The 19,809-nt window shown below is 35.8% G+C and overlaps 1 protein-coding gene across 35 annotated transcripts in view; it reads right to left on the bottom strand.

The window, feature by feature from the left end:
- Positions 1–19,809, bottom strand: part of ANK3 (ankyrin 3) — a 687,918-nt gene that overhangs the window by 16,242 nt on the left and 651,867 nt on the right. For 29 of the 35 annotated variants that reach the window (XM_060642689.3, XM_060642719.3, XM_060642717.3 and 26 more), the window contains 7 exons: positions 19,513–19,587; positions 16,295–16,426; positions 15,217–15,360; positions 11,657–11,747; positions 9,254–9,632; positions 7,503–7,553; positions 5,337–5,423 (listed from right to left, as the gene is read on the bottom strand). In XM_060642689.3, the coding sequence (XP_060498672.2) occupies positions 5,337–5,423; positions 7,503–7,553; positions 9,254–9,632; positions 11,657–11,747; positions 15,217–15,360; positions 16,295–16,426; positions 19,513–19,587 (959 nt within the window). Of the gene's footprint in view, positions 1–5,336; positions 5,424–7,502; positions 7,554–9,253; positions 9,633–11,656; positions 11,748–12,026; positions 12,339–15,216; positions 15,361–16,294; positions 16,427–19,512; positions 19,588–19,809 lie in introns of all 35 variants that reach the window. The other 6 variants (XM_078434291.2, XM_078434293.2, XM_060642732.3 and 3 more) reach the window with 4 other exon arrangements.

The raw sequence follows: 19,809 nt of genomic DNA, 5'->3' as shown, positions 1-19,809 counted from the left end.
ACTCAGAGAGCAAAAATGGGGCTATATATGCAATATATAACCTTCTTCACTGGTATTCAACATTCAGTTAGTGCCACTTAGTTTGGGGGAACAAGGACAAACATCTTAAGCGCAGACCTACTCTACAGACCTAGTGACCTGCTAGTCAGACTTCTTGGTGAAAAGGTGGCCGGGACAATGCTGTTAGAACAATGTACTGTAGTTGTTGTTCACCTGATGTTATTTTAGGGAAAATGGCAGATCACGAAGTTGACAGCTACATTTCTGGGAGAGCCAGGATTCTAACTCTTGCAGTGTTGTTGGGCTGGAAAGGGTAGTAGCTCTGATAATTTTGTCAGCACCAGCCAATGGTGAGAATGTTCTATGACTGCTTTATGTCACAGCCAGTAGAAAGGCAGAGCCGGTTTAAAATGACAGAGTAAAGACTAAAACATTACCTTGTTTTGCTGCCAAAATTGTTTTCATTCTTTTCTTTTTACAAAATGACTTTGTATTCTTCTAGATTATGGGCTTATAGCTCATGACTGGGTGAGACATGGGTTCATTTTCCTCACTGTGGTAGAGAGGGAGGGAGGTGGGATGAAAATAAAACATGATGTTTCTTGCTGCTCATGTTTAGCTCCCTTTGGCTCTTGCTTATGATTTGCTTCAATTACCACACTTAAGAGAGGGAAGGGGATTGGAAAAATGTAGAGGGAGGTCTCATGCTTAAATGCACTAAAATCTGCAAAAAGTTTTTTATGGAAGTGTTATTTATATTTCCTGTGGGTGGTTTCATATATTTTGGGAAAAAAAATGAATTTCATTTTATTTTGAAAACAAAGGCATAAAGAAGCAGAAAAGCCAATAATAAGAGGTGATGAAAGATTTCATTACAGTTTAAACATGAAAAAATGAAATGTTTTTGAGCTAACTCTGGGAAATGTCTGGTGTTTTGCATAGTAGGTAATTTGAGGATCCCAGGAAAATCCAGTAAAGTAGAATCCTATTGGATACATTATGAATGGACCCTTTTGTGGGGAAAGATGCCAGTTAACTGTTTGGAAAGTCTCTGACAGAAATGTGAAAGAAGGTATATTTATAAATATAGTGAATAATAGAAGTAAATGGATTTATATTAATAGCCTTAGAAAAAATTAAAGTCCTACTTCTAAATAACAAGCCATAGAAGTTGTTTAGATCTAGTCTGGCATGTAGGCATTTTCTTTGTTTCCTACTGAAAACCCATACTGTTTATGTATAGCTAAAGATAAAGATACCTCTCTTAACCATAATTGGCCATTAAATACAATCAATTAGTGCTTTAATAAGGCCAAAGTAAGTTGTGTTATGATGTACAAACTCACTAAATTGGGGGAGATTAGTTAGGAATCCATTAGATAAAGAGGGAAGACAGGAGTCAGGAAACATGTTCTTAAAAAAAAATCATCCATCTTTAATGACAGAAAATAACCTCTAATTAGTTCCTAAAGTTCTAGACAACAGTTTGTACCTTTAAGTAGGCAAAATTTCCCCCCTGGTCTTGTTGATGGCATTATTTTTGGCAACACCTCCCCCCCTCCCCCCCCACTTTCTCCTTTCCTACTTCAGAGGAAAATCACAGCACATATGGTGTCACAGTATCATCCCCAGTGGCCACCTTAATGTAGACTAGCTGTACTTCCCTTTGGACCTCTGCTAGAGGCACTGCCTTTTATAGCTTTTATTCCTCTGTCCTTGAATAAAAGGAAAGAAAACCAGTACGAAATGTACCAATTTGTCTGATGTATAGAACATTAAAACTTTAGCTTTCTCCCCCAAGTGGAAAGAATACCATGTATGTGACATATATAACTTTGCAAGTTATTATAATAGCAGTAAGTGATAGTATAACCCATTTTTATATTCTGAGAAACTCACTTTGGGGAATGTGTGTTTACATGTATATAAAGTGCATGTACATTTTATATATATATTAATATATGTACATCAAAATAACCTGAAGCTCGTGAAAAGTGGTTACCTCTGGGAAATGGAAAGAGTAGATCAAACTTTATATACTTTTGAGTTGCTTGATTTGGGGAAAACATATATGTAAACTTAATTCAGAAGTTAGCAAAAAGTTCAACAGCAGAAATAAAAATACAGTTGAACTATATAATAAAAATTCAGTTATCTGAATCCTACCTAACTTCACAATAGTTTGGCTGCGAATTAAAGTTTTTACCTTTGTAATCACTGTCTTTGCTAAGTGAATAAAATAAACAAGCTCATAGGACTGAGTAATTTACTGAAACTGCTTCGAAGCATTTGAAACAACTGTGATATTATCAAATTATATAGAAATAAATTAATATGCTTATAAAATCTAAAAGTCCCCACACAATTGGAAGAGTTTGTTGGACTTATTCCTTAGAGACTTGAATACAGTACATGTAAAAAAAAATTAAAAAAAAAACTTCATAAAAAATGGATGAACCTGCATATGACATTACAGAGACAAATCATAAAATTATACTTTCACCCCATCAGTTGTACAAATTTTATGGCTAGGAAGACAGATTCACCCACACTTGTAATGGAATCCTGAGCACACCTACTGCTTATGTGGACCGTGCATAGCCACAGCTAGTCCTGGGAGAGATGGAACAACCCCACAATAGTTTTCAACTCCGAGATCCTAAACGTTAGAGGGATCACTATGGCAAACAGCATAAATATGCTGGTTCAGCCCAAGGCTGGACAACCTCCATGAAGCAGGCCAAATTCTCAGCATTCCAATCCTGTCAGATAATTTCCAGGAGAGACAGCCCACGGCTGCCCTCTTCCAGGCCGCTGGAAAGGTTTAAGTGGCCAAGTGTCTAATTTGGTCTATAAGAAGCTATTCCTTTTTTATTTATTCTGGAGAACACAGTGTTGTGGAAAAAGCAGGTAGAAGGTGCTGCACTGGAGGGCTCGAGATTAGGTTTGGGGTTGGGGCCTTCCAGAAGTGCTACTGTACTGGAGTGTGATTTGGGCTAAACCAACCACTCTCCAGTCCCTTGGTTTTGTCACCTTGGAAAATGAGTGATTTTAGTATCAATGATTCCTTTCCACCCTAACATTCTCCTTTCATGTTTTTGACAGAGGCAGTTCCCACATCCCAGTTACTGTATATGACGGCAGTTTTCAGCTTTTATCTCAGAAAGATACCAACACATGAAGAGAAAAGCAACAGAAATGTGATCCTTTCTAACTGCCCTGAAACTCTGAACAGAAAAAGAGTAACCAGAAAGATTCTTATACATGTAATTTATAAAGATTTTTATTATATCTATAGTTTTCAATTATAGCTATTTTTTTTAGGTTTTGGTTTCTCCAAATTTGTTGAGTGACTCTATTGTGTACACAATGCACTCCCCAGTTATAAAACCTATGCTCTGATCATTCCAACTCAACCTCCCTAAAATTAAACTTCAAGAAGTGGGGATTTGAAGAGAACACAGACTCCTCTGTTTTATGAAGCCATCATAGCATAATTTCGTCTTTTAAACTTAAGCCCTTAATAAAAATGTTTATATATCACACATGCTTAATTTTATATTAAGCTCAAATATATAAATAACACACTCTAACAAAATTACTTAAAAGCTAGCTTGCTAATGCATATCTAGAATTCTAGACCAAGTGAAATAACCCTCATTGATTTGATGGGTTTTGTGTTTTTATTATTTTGTTTTTGTATTCTTTAGAGTAAAACTTCTTTATCCTCTCTCTCTCTCACTTTTTTTTGCAGGATTATGTTTATTTTCTTCTGTCCTATATACAGGAGAGTCAACTCATATAATGAGCAGCTTTTATAAGGAGTGAGGTGGATTTGGAGGTGACACCAGTATGTCATATATTAGCATAAAAAGCAAGTTACAAGACAATGTGTTCGGTGTGCTTTTTCAGGACATTTCACTTTAAAATATCATTTCTTGAAGACACTGATTCTGGGAAGAACAAATCCTGCCTGAGCAAAGAGTATGGCTTTAACTCCTTCAGAAAACCTGTATTATTTCTTTCCTCCTAATCCCAGGGAATGTGTGGGAGGTGAATACTTGCAAATATGCTGGATATGCTGGACACCCATAAGTAATTTGGCTTGCCTATATGGAATTTTCAAAGTGATTCGTGCTTTTTTTTTTTTTTTTTTTTTTTGATAGCTATCTATTGAGCTCATGATTGATTTGTGCATAGTTTAAGATTCAGACAAGGACCTATTTTCTTCTCTAATGCTTCCAGAGTCTTAGAAAAACTATACTAGAGCAGATTTGGCAGATTTTGTCCTCTTCTTTCATCTGATCTACATGAAAAATACAAGCAGCAGGATTAAAAAGTTTTAGATACCTAAGCCAACTTCTCTGCTCTCTGCTGGGCCTCCTGACACTTTGGAAAGGGAGGATAAATTTGATAAATGGTTTTCAATACATATTTCCCTTCCTTTCTTTCTCTCCAGAGCTGTCAACCAAGGAGCCTCAAGTTATTTGGACCACCTTCAAAGGTCTGTGTGTTGAAAATGGCTTCCTAGTTTCTGTAGTCAATTATTCTAACATCAAGAAATCTCTCTCTAAAGAGAGTAATGAAGACAAGCACAGGCTGTGAAAAGTGTTCTGCTGGACCTTACCATGCATACAGTCAGTGCTTCAAAAGGCCTTTGTGGGGGGAAATGAAGGTTTATTCATAGTGTTCAACTGTGTTGTAGCAGGGGGAGAATGATATTTTTCACTTCCAGTAAAAACTGCTTCGTATATGTAAAAATACAGACTGATTTTCTGTATGTTAGTCAAGTTAAAAGCCTTTTTTCAGAAGGTTTTGCCCAATTTTGTTTGTTACATACATCCATGCCAGGCTATTACTCCAAATTCTCAGCCATCGTTTGGTATTAAAGAACTGGTTTTTACTTAAGATCTATCTGTTCAGGCAGTAGGAATTTGAGGCTGAGGAGGGGAGCCTTTTAATTATTTCATTCTCCTTCTTGACCTGACCTCATACCTCACTGTGGCCTCGGAGGTTTCGATTGAACGTTTCATTTGATATAAACCAAGATAAAATCTTTGTTCACATATAACACTTTGAGGGAAAGCAGGATACAAATACCAAGAATTCCCAGACAAAATTACAGCTGTCACATGTCAAACACAGGCCTAGACAGAACACTCACTACCATGCAACACAACCTTTTCCTTGTTGCTGGTTGTTCTTACAAGCTTTCAAATATGCAAAGAAACATACACAGAGCCACTTAGTTATCAAGCATGCTAAATTTTCAAGGCCACAAGGAAGGACTTTCTAATCACATAGCGATGCCCCATCACCATCCGGCTACAGGATACCTTTATAATCAAACGCCGGCGAATAACTCGGGTAGTGACTCTCCGTTCTTCCTCTGAGCTCGAATCACTCTCACTGTCTTTCAAGTCCTGATAAATGCATTTTTTAGTATAATAATTTTACCATCACATTTAAAATAAAAGACATTCTGAGAAGGGAAATCAAAAAAGAATTACTTTCACTTGCTGGTTTTCCCTGCTAAGGAAAATCATGATATGTATTTGTGAGAATCTTTAAAAAAGTTTAGATGGAAGAAAATTTTGAGCAGGATTCTAAATGAAATTCCTCTGTATATGTGTGTATATATGTGTGTGCATATAGTAATGGATATATTTAATTACACTGATCTGTATGTGCATATATATGGTAAAGATCAGTGTAATTAAATAATAAAAATAATAATAAGAGACATTTTGGCATCAGAAACTATATGCTACCAATTATTAGTTTGAAGAAAAATTAATATTCATTTAAAACTAGTTTGAAATCTATATTCACTTGACCTTTCATTAAAGAGGTATAGTATGTCTAATTTCAATGAAATTTTGGTCAGATTTGACAACTTTATCAAAAGCTATTTGAAATTTATAAAAAAGTAAAGAATTTACATCAGTATAATTCGCTACATACATTTATAACAGGAATTTTTAGCAGTATAATTGGCACCTAACATGCAACTCGTACTCAGCAAGAGTTTATGCAAATGAATGAAAGAATAATATAAAACATGTGAAAGCTTGGAGTCTTATTTTAAAGAACTGATGTGAAAAAAAAAAGGAAAAAAGGGGCACCTGGGTGACTCAGTCAGTTAATAAGAGTACGACTTCAGCTCAGATCATGATCTCATGGTCTGTGTCTTTGAGCCCCAAGTCAGGCTCTGTGTTGGCCAGCTCAGAGCCTGGAGCCTGCTTCAGATTGTGTGTCTCCCTCTCTCTCTGCCCCTCCCCTGCTCATGCTCTGTCTCTCTCTCTCTCAAAAATAAAGATTAAAAAATAATTTAAAGAATTGATATGAAATTAGGACAGAAAAAACACCTGACAGACAAGAATATGGCATAGACAAGAATACAGTAATTGCACAAATATTAATTTTTAGGCAATGAGAATGAAGAGGAATTGCCACATAGTTCATAACTCAAAGGGAAAAATATCTTCGGTTTCTATTTCAATGTCATGGTGAACACTATTTACTGAATGATTTTATTTCAAAATTTAATGGTGGAATTCTGATAATAATTCTGGTATTTTGTTTTCTAAGTTTGCTAGTTACCCTGAATCTGATAGTCTCAGAGATAGAAACTATAGTTAATATCCATTGGAACAATCAATGGCAGTGTTGGTATCAATAGGGGGGAAAAAAGTAAAATTGTTACAGGAGGTATCAGTGTTAGCTAATGTGATTTATGGAATGTTTCTCAAATAGATAATGAAGTAGGCCATTTTCCACCAAAGGTATAGTTAACAAATATTTTGAAATATTATAGTAATATCAATCTTGACTTTGTAAGAAATTTCATTTGAACAAAATACCCTACTAAATAACATGGTGTCAAAAGGAAAGAGTTTTCAAGTTCCTTATTCCCTGCAAAGATCTACTGGCTGCTAAGTTCCTTATGAAATTTGAAGTTTTTTTGAAAAGACCATAAATTCAGAAAACTTAGAAGGATCCAAGTATTGTGAAAGAAGGCCCTGAAATGGCTCAAAGAAGCAGAAAAAGGGAAGGAGTTCCTATTGTGGGGAAAAAAAAAAAAGAATTTCTAATTTGCATTCAGAGATCAGTAGATTAGATGAAGAAAAGGGAAAAATTCAATCAGAATTATTCAGAATTAATTACGGATCGTAAACTGGGGAAGATTTTCACTTGGGTAAATTAAAAAGCAGAACATACATTAATGCAAACACTACCAAGCCTAGATGTCAAGTATGTTATGATTGACATAATTATAAAAATAGAAAGGGGCCATTCGGCCTGTGTTTTGTTTCCACATTCTCCCTGCTAATCTGAAGGTGGAGGGTAGAGAGAAGATGGTAGTAGAATCTCGATCAGGATTCCCTTTAAAGAATTCTCTAGAATTGGCAAAGAGGGTAACTAGGAGACCAAACAATTTTCTTAGTACTTCTTGCCATGGGTCACTGCTTTGAAAGAGTTGGAAAGTAGCAGAAGTTTACCTTGTAACAGCAGGCAGTCATCCGTGTAAGAACCGCACCCGGACTTTTGACCTGATTTTTTAGGGGACAAAAAGGGGGCTGTTTTCTGAGATCATACATCAGATGACTTAGTTGGTTGCTAATGCACTATGGTCTAGCCACAAAGGGCACATCCTGAACATTTTTGGATTTCTTGTAAGGCTGGGTTCTTAGGGAATCTACTTAGACCAATCCCAAAAGCACAATCTCATTTATAAGAAACCTTGAAAACATTTTCTAATAGCAATTATGTTCCAGTACTGATGAACTCAGCTGAGTTTCCATTCAGGGTTAAGGCTTTCATTTTCAAACCCTCTTTTGCCCTCTCCCTGGTTCCCCAATGGCCAATGTGTTTGCATGTGTACATATAAGAAGTGTTTATTTACAGGTATATGATCATTTGATTTCAGACCTTTTCTATGGATTTTAATAGGCTTTACAGAATAAACTTTCATAGTTAAGACATCACTATGTTATCACTTCTTTCTCTATTTTGTGGACTCATTTTAAAAGGGAACATCCAAGGTCGCACTGCGTAAATATACTAGAATGAACTGAAAGAAATCAATATTCAAAACCCATTTGTCAGGAAGTGAAAGGAAGGCCTTAGCATTTTACTTCCCCTCACTTTCCCTCCTAACATGCAGGAAAATGGTCAAAAGATAGCCTGCAGAAGGGAAAAGGAAAGGATATGATTAGTTGATAAGCTGATAATTAGCTCCTGAGTGACTGGGAGTTTGCTATTAAAGTTTTTCTAAAGCAGGAGTTAATCATGGACTCAATATTTTACAAAAGACTTTTTTTTGTCCTACCTAAAACACTGCGGTAGATCTTAAGCCAACCTGATGTTTTAGGGAAAACTGTAGGTGCTACTGTTCCAAAGATGCCCATGTCTCAGTCTACGCGCCCACTGCGCAGTTCAGGAAAAGACACAATAATGGAGAGAGCAAAAAGCAGTAAAAAAAAAAAAAGAATGTAGTAAATAGAGCTAATTTTTATTTTCTTATATCCATCTATAATTTCAGTTCTAAAGTTTTTAAGTTTTTAATATCTAAAAATGATAAACCTCAAAGAACGAATACAAATCTATTAGATGGTACAAGAACACGGAGCACAAAGTGCAAATAATTCTGACAGTAAGGTTTTCAAATTTTTAAAAATGAATATTAAGATAATCATCAACTTAGATATAAAAATTATTAAAATGAGACCTCTAACTTCCAATTTCTAAATGCTGTCAATCCACCATGGTATATACCCACCTCATTTTAGGCTTGGGCACTATGTTTCTCCAATTTTTAAAACACACTTTTATAGGGTAGAGCTCTTAGATGGGTCACATGCTATAAACTCTTTAAATTATGCAGAACCACCAGAAAAGGTCTGAATAATTATCCTCCTTCCATAAGAAAGAAGACTGGGTTGGGAGTTAGGAAACCTAAATACCAGACCAAATTAACACTGGACCTTAAGCATAACATCTCTGTAGTTCTCCTTCCTCCTGAAAAATAGCTGAATTGATGCTGCTTGCTTTTTCCTTCTCAGTGAATGAAGGTGTAATCCAATAGCATATGTTCCACCTAGCACTTTGTTCACCCCCTCCATTAGTGTTACATTTACAACTGGGTCATCATAAAGAACCTTGGGCTCAATGTTACAAGACTAATCAAACAAAGTGAAGCATCAGGACTTTTGGTTTAAACGACAGTGTACTGGAAAACTAGATGGCATACCTTTTGCTCAGACCCACTGGACCCTTCTTCTTCGTGCAGGTTAAGCCTTGGCTTGCCATCTGCAGGGGAAGTCCTACTCATCTTTTTCATACTGACAGGCACACAGGGTTTAGGCTCTTCTATTACAAACTTGCTGGTTTCTTCTAGAGCTTTCTGATAGGCGGCTAGTGATGATGCTGGTTCCTCAACACGACCAGATCCATGGATTTTTGGTTTCAGAGTTTCCTTAGCGCTCTGTTTCCCTATATCATTTTGGGATTCTGGAAAGTAAGATTTTGTCTTTGCTTCTGGAGTGACTTCTGCGTGGCTCCCATTTGCTTCAAATTTTCCAGGTTCTCCTTTGAGATATGAGGTAATGGAATCTCGACACTGATCAGGGCTGCAAAAGAGAAGATGTGGAAATTTACAATGCCAATACATGGCTGAAAGTGGGCTTCAGAAGCTCTAAAGTTTTCACTACCATGTTGTAAACTACTCTTGAAGGCATAAAATAGAAAGACATGAAAAATATGGTCACTGGATTTCAAACTGTGAGGGTCTCTCATGGGTTTGAGTTTTGGGGTGATGAGGTGCTACACAGGGCCCCAGCTCTGCCCCGCCCAACCTGCCTAGTTATGCTGTCCTTGTTTTTGTTTTATTTTGTTTAATTGCACTGCAATAGCTACTTGGATTTGAGATCTCAGGAAGTCACCCTGGGAGGTTCATGGGCCTCCCCATGAGGGAATCTAAGGAGGAGGAGATCTCCAAAGCTTTAATATTGCCAGTGAAAAAACTGCTGGCAGAGAACAAAATGCATTCCTTGAGAGCCCTGACATCCCCAAGAACCCCATGTTCCAGTCTCTGGTTTTCCAATTGTGGGTCTTGCCAGCGTGCCTTTGCAAACCACAATAGCCTTGCTTGAGTCTCATCTTTCTTGGCTCCTGACCTGTGCTGACCCCCACTGGTGAGCAGGGTGTTGTTGCTTACCTGTTGCTTCTAGGTCCTGTGAGGACTATTTTCCTTTTAACGGACTATTACAAATCTTTCTCTTCCAACACTTTCTTTTAAAGTGACTTCTAATTTTTACTGGTATCAGTATGGGTTTTATTTTCTAGCTTGTGCATTGTTTTTAGGGTCTTTGCTTATTATCTACAGAATTTGGAAGGCACTGATAAGCGTAATGCAATGTTCTTTATGTATTGTATATGTCTGTGAGTACGTGTGAATTCTTATAAATCAAATTGTGATTATATAAAAAAAACACCTATCCATAGTACACCCTATTCCATATGTATAAGTACAAACAGTCCCAGCACACTGCAAAGATGCTGTAACATAATTGTATCTATTTCCTGTTATGTAACTATAAATTAATGTGACTATATTAGAACACAGACATCAAAACTAGTGCTATTTGTTGTCTTTGGTAGGGTGAGCACAGAACTCTTTGGTCTTATTCTTCAAAAAGAACTCTGTAAACTCCTTTTTTGCAAAATGTTACAAGCTCCCTCTTTGGGAATTTTCATTGAGCAAGAAGCTTTACCAGTCATATGAAAATATTAAACATGGTTATGAAATAAATTTAAATTGGATGCAAAAACACCTGAGGTTATCACTAGTTGCCACTGAAGTAAGTTATATTTTAGTCTGATGTATGCATAAATAAAAATCATGCCATCTATTACTGACAGACTATTTGTAGCAGCCATTTGGTGGCCATTCTATAGGCTTCCTTCTTCAATCTGTAAACCTGTGTGAGGAAAGTAGTAGTATTCTTATTTTTAAAGTCGGTTAAAGTGACGTTCTTACAGCTTAGAAATTCATCCAGAGTCACAAAATGCAAACCTAATGCCAGTGGGATTTGAACCAATGTCTGAAGGACACTAGGCTCTTACCTTTCTAGAGGAAGTCCAGTATCAAAAAGAACCAGATTCATGATTAGGGAATTCTTTTGGTTGTAGTCAAATTTCTATCATGGCAATATTATTTGGAGTGAAGAATTACATATGACTTTTAAAGTCTGAAGTCAGGAAATCATAGAAAGGTTTGCATTTCTAAAAGACGTGGAGTTTTATTTACCCCATTATTTTGAAAGCATATTAATTACTAGCTTTGTGAAAAAAATCAGACAAGTCACAAACTAGAAAAGAGTAGTCTTCTAAAGTAAACACAGACATCTTTGGCATGCATGTAAAACTTTTTACATTTTGCTTCAGGCTATCAGTAGTTTTAAGAATTAAATTGAGTTTCGTGTGAGTTTCCCTCTCCAGATTAGCAGAATGAACCAACCTTTAAAGCAGGTATTATCCCCAAACTGGAATGGTAATTTAGAAAAAGAGTAAGTGCTAAAAAGTAGGTGTTTAAAACAAACTATTAACATGTAATCTGTATTTCGCTTTCCTTTTTTCTGAAATGGAGTCATACCTGTCATCCAGTCTTTCTAGTAACCCACCGGTTAGTCTTCGAGCTTGAGCAGGGGGCTCTAGGTTTCCACCTGATGTCTCGTTCTGCCAACCTGCAATTGAAGACATTTCCAGTTCTGCTTGCTGAACACGTTTAAGAATAGCCTGTACTTTTTCTTCTGTCATCTCCTCAGACTCTACGCCTTCTTCAAGTTGAATGTCCTCAAATAGAGATTTGAGTTTTTCTTCCGTCATCTCCTCATCAGGACCAGATTTTCCTTTCTCTTGCTGCTCAGAGCTTACTCTTACTTTACTAGTTTGTTTCAGTGGCTCTGCTGGTTTAACATCTTTTGGGACCCCAGCCATACTTCCGAGGTATTGAGGATACTCACTCAGACATACATTCTCCAACTGGCTCTCATCTACATCCACTGTGCCAGGCATTTCTGTTAAAGGCATTGAGTCTTCGAGTTTGCTGTCTTCTAAGGAAGTGTCTTCTGCAGTTACGACTGGAGGTCCTCCATCTGCTGAATGCTCTACGTTCCCCTGGGAAGGCACTAGCCCATCACTCAGTCTACTGGGGGTTCTAAGGGGAGACTCTATGCTAGAGATATCACTAAAATAATCATCTTGCTGGAAAGGGGTGGGTGGTGTGTAGTGCAACCCTGTGGGAGTTTCCAGTTCCACTTGAAGGGAAGGATAACCTATGGAAGACAGTACATTTGGACTGACTGGAATGAATTAGAGTACATCAAACAAAACACATGGAATGAATTAAATTATATCAGGTATGAAAATGTATGATGAGTTACAGAACAATGTTCATAAATTTATTGGTTTAGTTCAACTAAATGTAATACAATGAAATAAAAGACTAGTGCAAACTATAATAAAACAGAACACTAATTAATTAAGATATAAATGGTTTCTATCAACTTTGATAATTTTAATACAGTAACTTAAATATACAGACTAATTCAATCCAATAAAAAGTTAGCTGTCGTTATATAAAATACATTTATTCCACGGTCAAATTTATTAGCTTTCTACTTTCAGCATGCAAAATCCATATGGTGGTGGACTGCATACAGCAAGCCACAATTGTTATAATTAATTACTTATAACTCATTTGAAGAGCTTTACATAGGAGCAATGCTACCCGACTCTCATTCTTTTTTTTCTTTTTTTTTCACATGAAATTTACAGCGAAGAAAAATAAATTTAATCTTTGGAAAGAAATTATTATTAGACTTTAGAGCAATAGCACTGGGGAAAAAAAAGTCTAAAAAGATGTTAGGAAAAGGATTTGAGAAGCAGATAAAGTAGAAAAGACTCCAAGGAAAGCTTTCAGGTGTCATAATGTGACAGAGATGAAAGACTTGTGGTGCACATGGAGGTCTTAGTGACTTTGGTGATGCAGACCACTCAGAATCACAACTCAAATAGAAAAAAGAAATGATACACGACAGAGACAGGAAGAAAGCCATTTGCAAAGAGCTCTCTGAATATTCACAACAACACTGTGAAACACCAGCCTGCTCAGTGGGGAGGTAGGGAGCAGTTCCCTTGTTTTAACCTTCGCTGTGTGGACAAAGGGGACATTTTTCTCCTTCAGCAGAGAAAGAAGTGAACAATGGTCTGGTCATGGTGAGGAAAGGAGGCTTCATAAAAGTTCCACCAAGAGGAGAGACAGGAAAAAAAAGGCAACCAAGCACACTTTCTGAATTAATGGTCTACAAAACTAAAGCCTAATTTTCCCATCAGTCCACGACAAATATCAACTTAGCTTTTGTGGTAAATTCAAATTACTGTAGGTAAGTATAGTCACCTATAAACCAGAATCTTATTGAAAAGTTGGCTGACATTAACTGAGGTTCATAATCTGCACAAGTGAAATTTACTTCATATACACATTCCTAAATTTTCCTACGAATTTTTAAAATAAGAAATATAAAATATTAAGATGTAGCCACAAAAAGCCCTTGGGAATTTATTTCATTCTATTCTGATTTTAAAATGTTACAAATAAATAAAGCTTTCAATTCTATTGACTATTTCCATTATTTTCTGGTTATCCTACTTGTTCTTTTTTTTCTTTTTTTCTTTTTTTTGCTTATTAGTTCTCTTAATTTCTTTTCCCAAAAAATAATATTAAAAGATTCCATAAACTGTAACTTGGCAATCATTCAGAATTTGATATAATGGTCTTTCTTTAGTGCAAAGAGATTGGTTACCATTATATGGTCTCACATATAAGACAAGGCCTTGAAGAGAGCTTTTTTCCAAGGTTCTATGGTATGTATGTATGTATGTATGTATGTATTTAAGTAGGCTTCACAGCCAGCATGGAAACCAAGGAGGGGCTCACATTCACAACCCTGAGTTCAAGAGCTGAGCTGAGATCAAGAGTTGGATGCTTAACCAACTGAGCCACCCAGGTGTCCTGCCCCAATTGATGGTATTTATAAGCTTATAAAGAAACCACTTTAGACACTATTGCCCATCGTGTTTATGTTATATGGATAATAAGATATGCTTTGAATTTTCTGTTAGCTTTAACGTTAGTAAGCAGAAACTTTTTAAGAATTTGCCATCTTTGCCACATAACATATGTAGAACTAGAAGTTACTGATTCTTGTTAGTCTAACTTTGCCAGTTTAAAAACGGGGAAAAATGCCATAATTTTCAAAACTTGGGATAGAAAAGTATCCCTAGCTCTTCTTCCTTCCTCCACACCATCATCATTTTTTACTCAAAATTCATTATCAGAATACGTTTCCATTTGTAAAGGAAGACAACACCTTGAAAAACATAGTAAGATATTTGTTATCCTTTACTTAATACTTTGATTAAAAAAGCCCCAATTTACATAGGAAATTGAAGGAAAAATGATAATATTATTATATAAATTAATTTAATGTAAAAAATGAATTATGTTGTTAGTGACATCTGTGCTCATTGAATTAGAAATGACACCGACTTTTATATATCAGGCACGGTTTTTCCAAACAATAAATGGAAGCATATGAAGTTAAAATAATGCTAAATAAGTAAAACATGTTTTTGAGAGATGCATTAGGCTTTTTCAGTAAGCGCTTAAATACTTGGTCCCCAAACAAGATTTCACCATTTTATTTAACAATTTGTCTACTCTATGCTTAAACTTGACCCAGTACCTTGGTTATTTGGTAAAAATAACTCACAATTTGGTCTTACCAATATACTAATAAAAGAGTTCACTAGTTTTTTACGTAAATATGAAAATGACAACCACAATGCATTCTCTAGATATGAAATTTTCTTCCACTTGGTCATGTAAAAAATTTTCAAATACCAACTATTGAATATCCAACAGTTAACTTATGCTTTTATACCTCATTATGTGTATTTTATGTAACAGACATTTATCAAGTTTGTTCTATCAGAGTGTTTATTTCCAGACTCTGGCAGAGAAGATGCTGTGAAAATGAGAAATGAAGTCAAGCAAATCACAATTTAGTTGGTTTTAAGTGGCTGCCTTGTCCTCCACACTTTCAAAGTTTATCAAATGATTAAATAAATATGAACGCTAAATTCAATTACCATCAACAGGGTCATGGAAAACATTGTTCTCATCTGCAAAACTCCTGGTGCCTGAAATATTTCCATAATCAAATATCGGTCCTTCTAGCAGAGTCACTATATCTATTCGATTAATTTTTGTCAAGACCGAAGTTAAGGCATCAGCTGAAAAAGGAGAAAAGAGGGTTGAAAACCCGATTAAGTGATTTTCTTCCAGTCACCACAATATCCACACAAAGGCACGGCTTTCTTGACCCGCCTAGAGTTTATTCAGCTCCTCCTGACTGAGCTCTGCCATGTCACCATCCAGAGGGCTCAAAAAGCCCACCATTACAGGGAAGTCATGTTAGGGTCTCAAGAATCACTTTTGAGAAGCTGTGTGTGATGACAGCAACATTCATTCCACTGTAAGATGCCAAGCAGATGGGCCTCAAAATAGCTAAACTCCATTTAGTTACAAGGAGATCTAATAAAATTTTAAACATGTTCCTCTCCTTTCAGCCTGCCAAGATAGATCACCCTCATATTTGACATTGACCATCTTAACGGCTTACTGAGGTCAGACTGACCCTGGCAAACCCACAATAACTTACTTCCCATTGTTGTGGGTTGGCATTGGCCACGGGACAGCACCACCCCTCCCACCACCCCAGCAAAACTAAACAAAGTCAAACCTAAAAATATTAGAGACTTCTCTGCCAGCACATATGAAGCTGAATAAAATGATTTCATCCTATACCTTCTTCCTTCCTCTCCCTGTGCATCCGTCCCCAGCCACAGCAGTAGCCTCAGAGTGCTTCTGACTACTACCCCACAATTTAACAGCTAGAATTGTATTTTCATTTTTGATGGTCACAGAGAGAACTAAAGACAAAATGCAAAAAAAAAAAAAAAAAAAAAAAAAAAAATTCTCTACTATTTGCTTTCTTAAAAAGATTCCCAAAGATAGATGTTTGGAATATCAGTGTTAAAATTAAACAAGTATAACTTTAATGACTTGCTATTACTTTATGATTACTCTGGTTTCTTAACAGTAGGCTTATCTAAAACATTGGATATATGCAGTTGTGAAAGTTAAAGTAATATAATTTCAGCATACTTGTAGCATTTTTTCCGTCTCTGGTAACCCATTTTTTTAATAACATGAAGCTTTGAGAAATTAAAGAATTTGGATTTTCCACACGTATTTGATTGATTTCATCCACTGAAAAATTCAGTTCCCTTGCCAGTTCTGTAGAAAAGAAAAAGAGTTACTAAGATTTCACATTCTACTTTTATCACATATGTTTCATAAAAGTAATGCTCAACTGCCACACAAAAAAAGAAAGGAATTTTATAGTAAAACCCAGTCCAGCCTTGAGCATTAATCTTTATATGCTTCATTTTACAGGAAGCTGTGATCACACACAGGCTGTGACTTAACTCTCTGGAAATAATTACTTAGTTACAATTAGATTCCCTCTTGAGAGATTATTTTACAAAGAATTCTTGATCTGTACAAAAAGGATGCTGCTGGATTCCTTTAAGTCATCCAAATTATTCTTCACAATTTGCGCAAACCTCACCTAAGATGGGTAGGGATACACAACTCATAAATATGGCAAAGGGGGTGCTGGTAGCATGACTTTAGGAATTCCACTTGGGAGGTTAAATGATGACTCCAGACCAGATCGTTGTCTATGTTACGGTGTCACTTGTATAACAAATACAAGGGAGATAGCTTTGTGTCCATCTCAATGTCTATACCCATACGCTCAACCTTATTAATCAGAGTGTCTTTGGGAAGACACGTGTGAGCATTAGTAGCTGTCTTGACAGAGGGAAACTAGGAGCCAAAGATGAGAAGGAGCCTTACTTTTCATTATATATTTTTTGTACAGTTAAAAAAATTTCTCAGGTATGTATTATATTAAGTGATTATAGAAATAAATGGGAAACAATTCTTCCCATGGAAAGGGAATTGCTCAAGATTCTACCCTGGTTAAATATTTCTAGCATTTGGCAAAATGCATTCAGAGGCTCAAAAAGGTCCAGATTCTTTGGTCAAGTGATTTCACTTCTGGAACTCTATCATGACTATACATTGAGTTGGACACAATGATTTATACACATGAATGTTCATCTCAGGCTTGTACCATTAGAAAACTGAAAACAATCCAAGTGTTGAACAAAAGAAGAGTTAATTAAGTTAATGCAGTGGTTTGCGAACTGTTTTGATCATGGCCTACAGTTAGAAATACATTGTATATCATGATGTTTATATAAATGAAACCAGATCTTTAAGGAACAAAACTTAGCCTTAATACACATAATATACAGACATATCCCCCTCCCCCCCATTCTATCCTATTAAAAGCAAAACCAAAGGATGTATTGATTTCATGACTCTCTAGTACACTGTGACCCAAAGTCAGAAAAACACCATTATTAAGTATGTATATTGGATCTTATTTATCCATTAAAATCAAGACCATAGAATATGTAATTTTGTAGAAACTAGGTAACCACAAATAAAAGAGCAAAAAGTTACATTGTGTATATAACATTTTAAAAGCTTTTAGACAAAAATCAAAGTACATTGAGATGTTAACAGTGGTTCTGAAGGACAGAATTAAATTTTGCTCTTCTACATGATAATTTTTCTAATAATCTTCATTGAGCATAGGTAATTCAAATTTACAAAAGTTAAATTTAAGTTTTAAGTTCTTTCAAGTCCTTTGTGCTTTAAGAAACAATACTCCTACTGTCCAACAAACCCTTATGATCCAACTGTATCCTTTGTCTAGTGACCCAGCAAAGAGCAAAGACACACTGCCACTAAGAATTTTACAACATTATGGCTTTACAGCACATCTTCTCCTGAAATGTACCCTGATATACTAAGGACTGGATTTGTCTAAGGCAAATAATGAATAGTTATGGGCATATAATACTGCACAATCAACATTTGCTCCAGTATGTTTTTAGATTACAATGTCTGATGTTAAAATATAATTATTAGTTTTATGTTAGCAAATATTTATACATAACAAATTGCTATTAACTCTCAACAAGCTTCCAAGGATTATGCAGACCACCTGTCTTTTCAGAGTACTACTAGGCTCCTGGTTGTTAGCAGTGGGCCTGAGAGCAGGGGCTGGGTGGAAGGAGACAGGAAGGTTATTAAGTTGGGGGTGAGGGCAGAACTTAGGACATTTAAAAGAAGAAGATGTAGCTGACCTTGTTTGCCATTATCTGGTTTCATATTCTCCATTTTAATAGCATATAGATAATTGTTTCCCTGAGTATAGAATATCGCTGAGGGTATACATGATGACTTAGATGTGACAATGGTTAACATTTCTATTTTAAGCTATTATATTTTGTTGCTGTTGTTGTGTGTTAAACAAAATACACTCAACCTAAAAAACTTAATATTTTTCTGACTCATGTGAGGAGGATTTTGGGGGCCCAGTTAACATCAAAACTACAAAGCAGAATCGTTCAGTCGACACAGAATTTTATCTTCATCTTTAATGAAGTGAAATCAAGCTAAATATTCATTTTCTACACACTGATCATAAACAGTTTCATTCACTTTACTGAACTCAACTATTTTTGTAGTTTGAATAGATTTATACATGTGTATCAATCTTTAAGAAATTATAATTCAAATTTTAAGCTTCCTGTCATTCTCTTGTTTTCTTCTTTACGTAGTTATTGAAAATGATCCTTGTTGTCTTTTAGCAAAGTGATACAAGATTTCCTTTGAAATAAATCTTTGGGCATAAAAGTGAGTCCACTTAAAAGGAAAAAAATATCAGGTAAATGTACATACAGATAACATGTGTAGGTCATAAAAAGTGTGAAGATGACCTCATGAATGATTAAAATTTGTGAAACCGAGGCATGGATTAATTGAACTGTTGCTTAAGAGAGCTGCCCCCTGAGGGCATAAACCATGTTTAAAATTTTGGATGATTTAAAAATCATAGGGCTTAATTGTGTTTTTCTTTATACCAGAAAAAAAATTTACCACTAGGTAAAATGTTATCTAATATTACCAGAAATGGCAGTGTGAAGAAAGTGCCTACATTTAAGGTAAAGTGAGATTTAAATTTCTATTCTTGAGTGTATGGGCTTTGAAAAAGCTTTGAAAAACACAGTATATAAGGTATTATCGGTAATCATCTCTGGGTTGATAGAATTACAGATGATAAAAATGTTTGCTGTTTTTTTTTCCTTGTTGCTTGTTTCTGTTTTACATAATGAACCCCTTGTGAAAGACAAAGAAATTAAGAAACTGTATTTGTCTCACTCAGTCGTGTATACACTTACCTGTCCAACTAAGTCCCAGGTGATCGGCTACTATTGCCATCCTGATATCTGTCCGTTCACATGGACTCTGTGGACCTACGATTTACAATTTCTTAATTAAAATAATCATCAAGAAAGACACGATACTGGAAAATGTTTTTTAGCAGTACTCAGATTTTACAGAGAGACTAATGCTAACACTGTACACTTACATGTGTCCTAGTCACCTACATGAACACTTCTCTTTTCACATGGCTCACTTGATTGTCACCTGCACCGGCCAGATGTGAGACTACATGGATGCTCAATGTGATGGAA

The sequence above is a fragment of the Panthera onca genome, chromosome D2 (genome assembly GCF_046562875.1).
Source record: "Panthera onca isolate mPanOnc1 chromosome D2, mPanOnc1 haplotype 2, whole genome shotgun sequence".
NCBI classification, from domain to species: domain Eukaryota; kingdom Metazoa; phylum Chordata; class Mammalia; order Carnivora; family Felidae; genus Panthera; species Panthera onca.
Note: the sequence above shows the minus strand (reverse complement) of the source record. Positions and strands in the feature narration are given on the sequence as shown.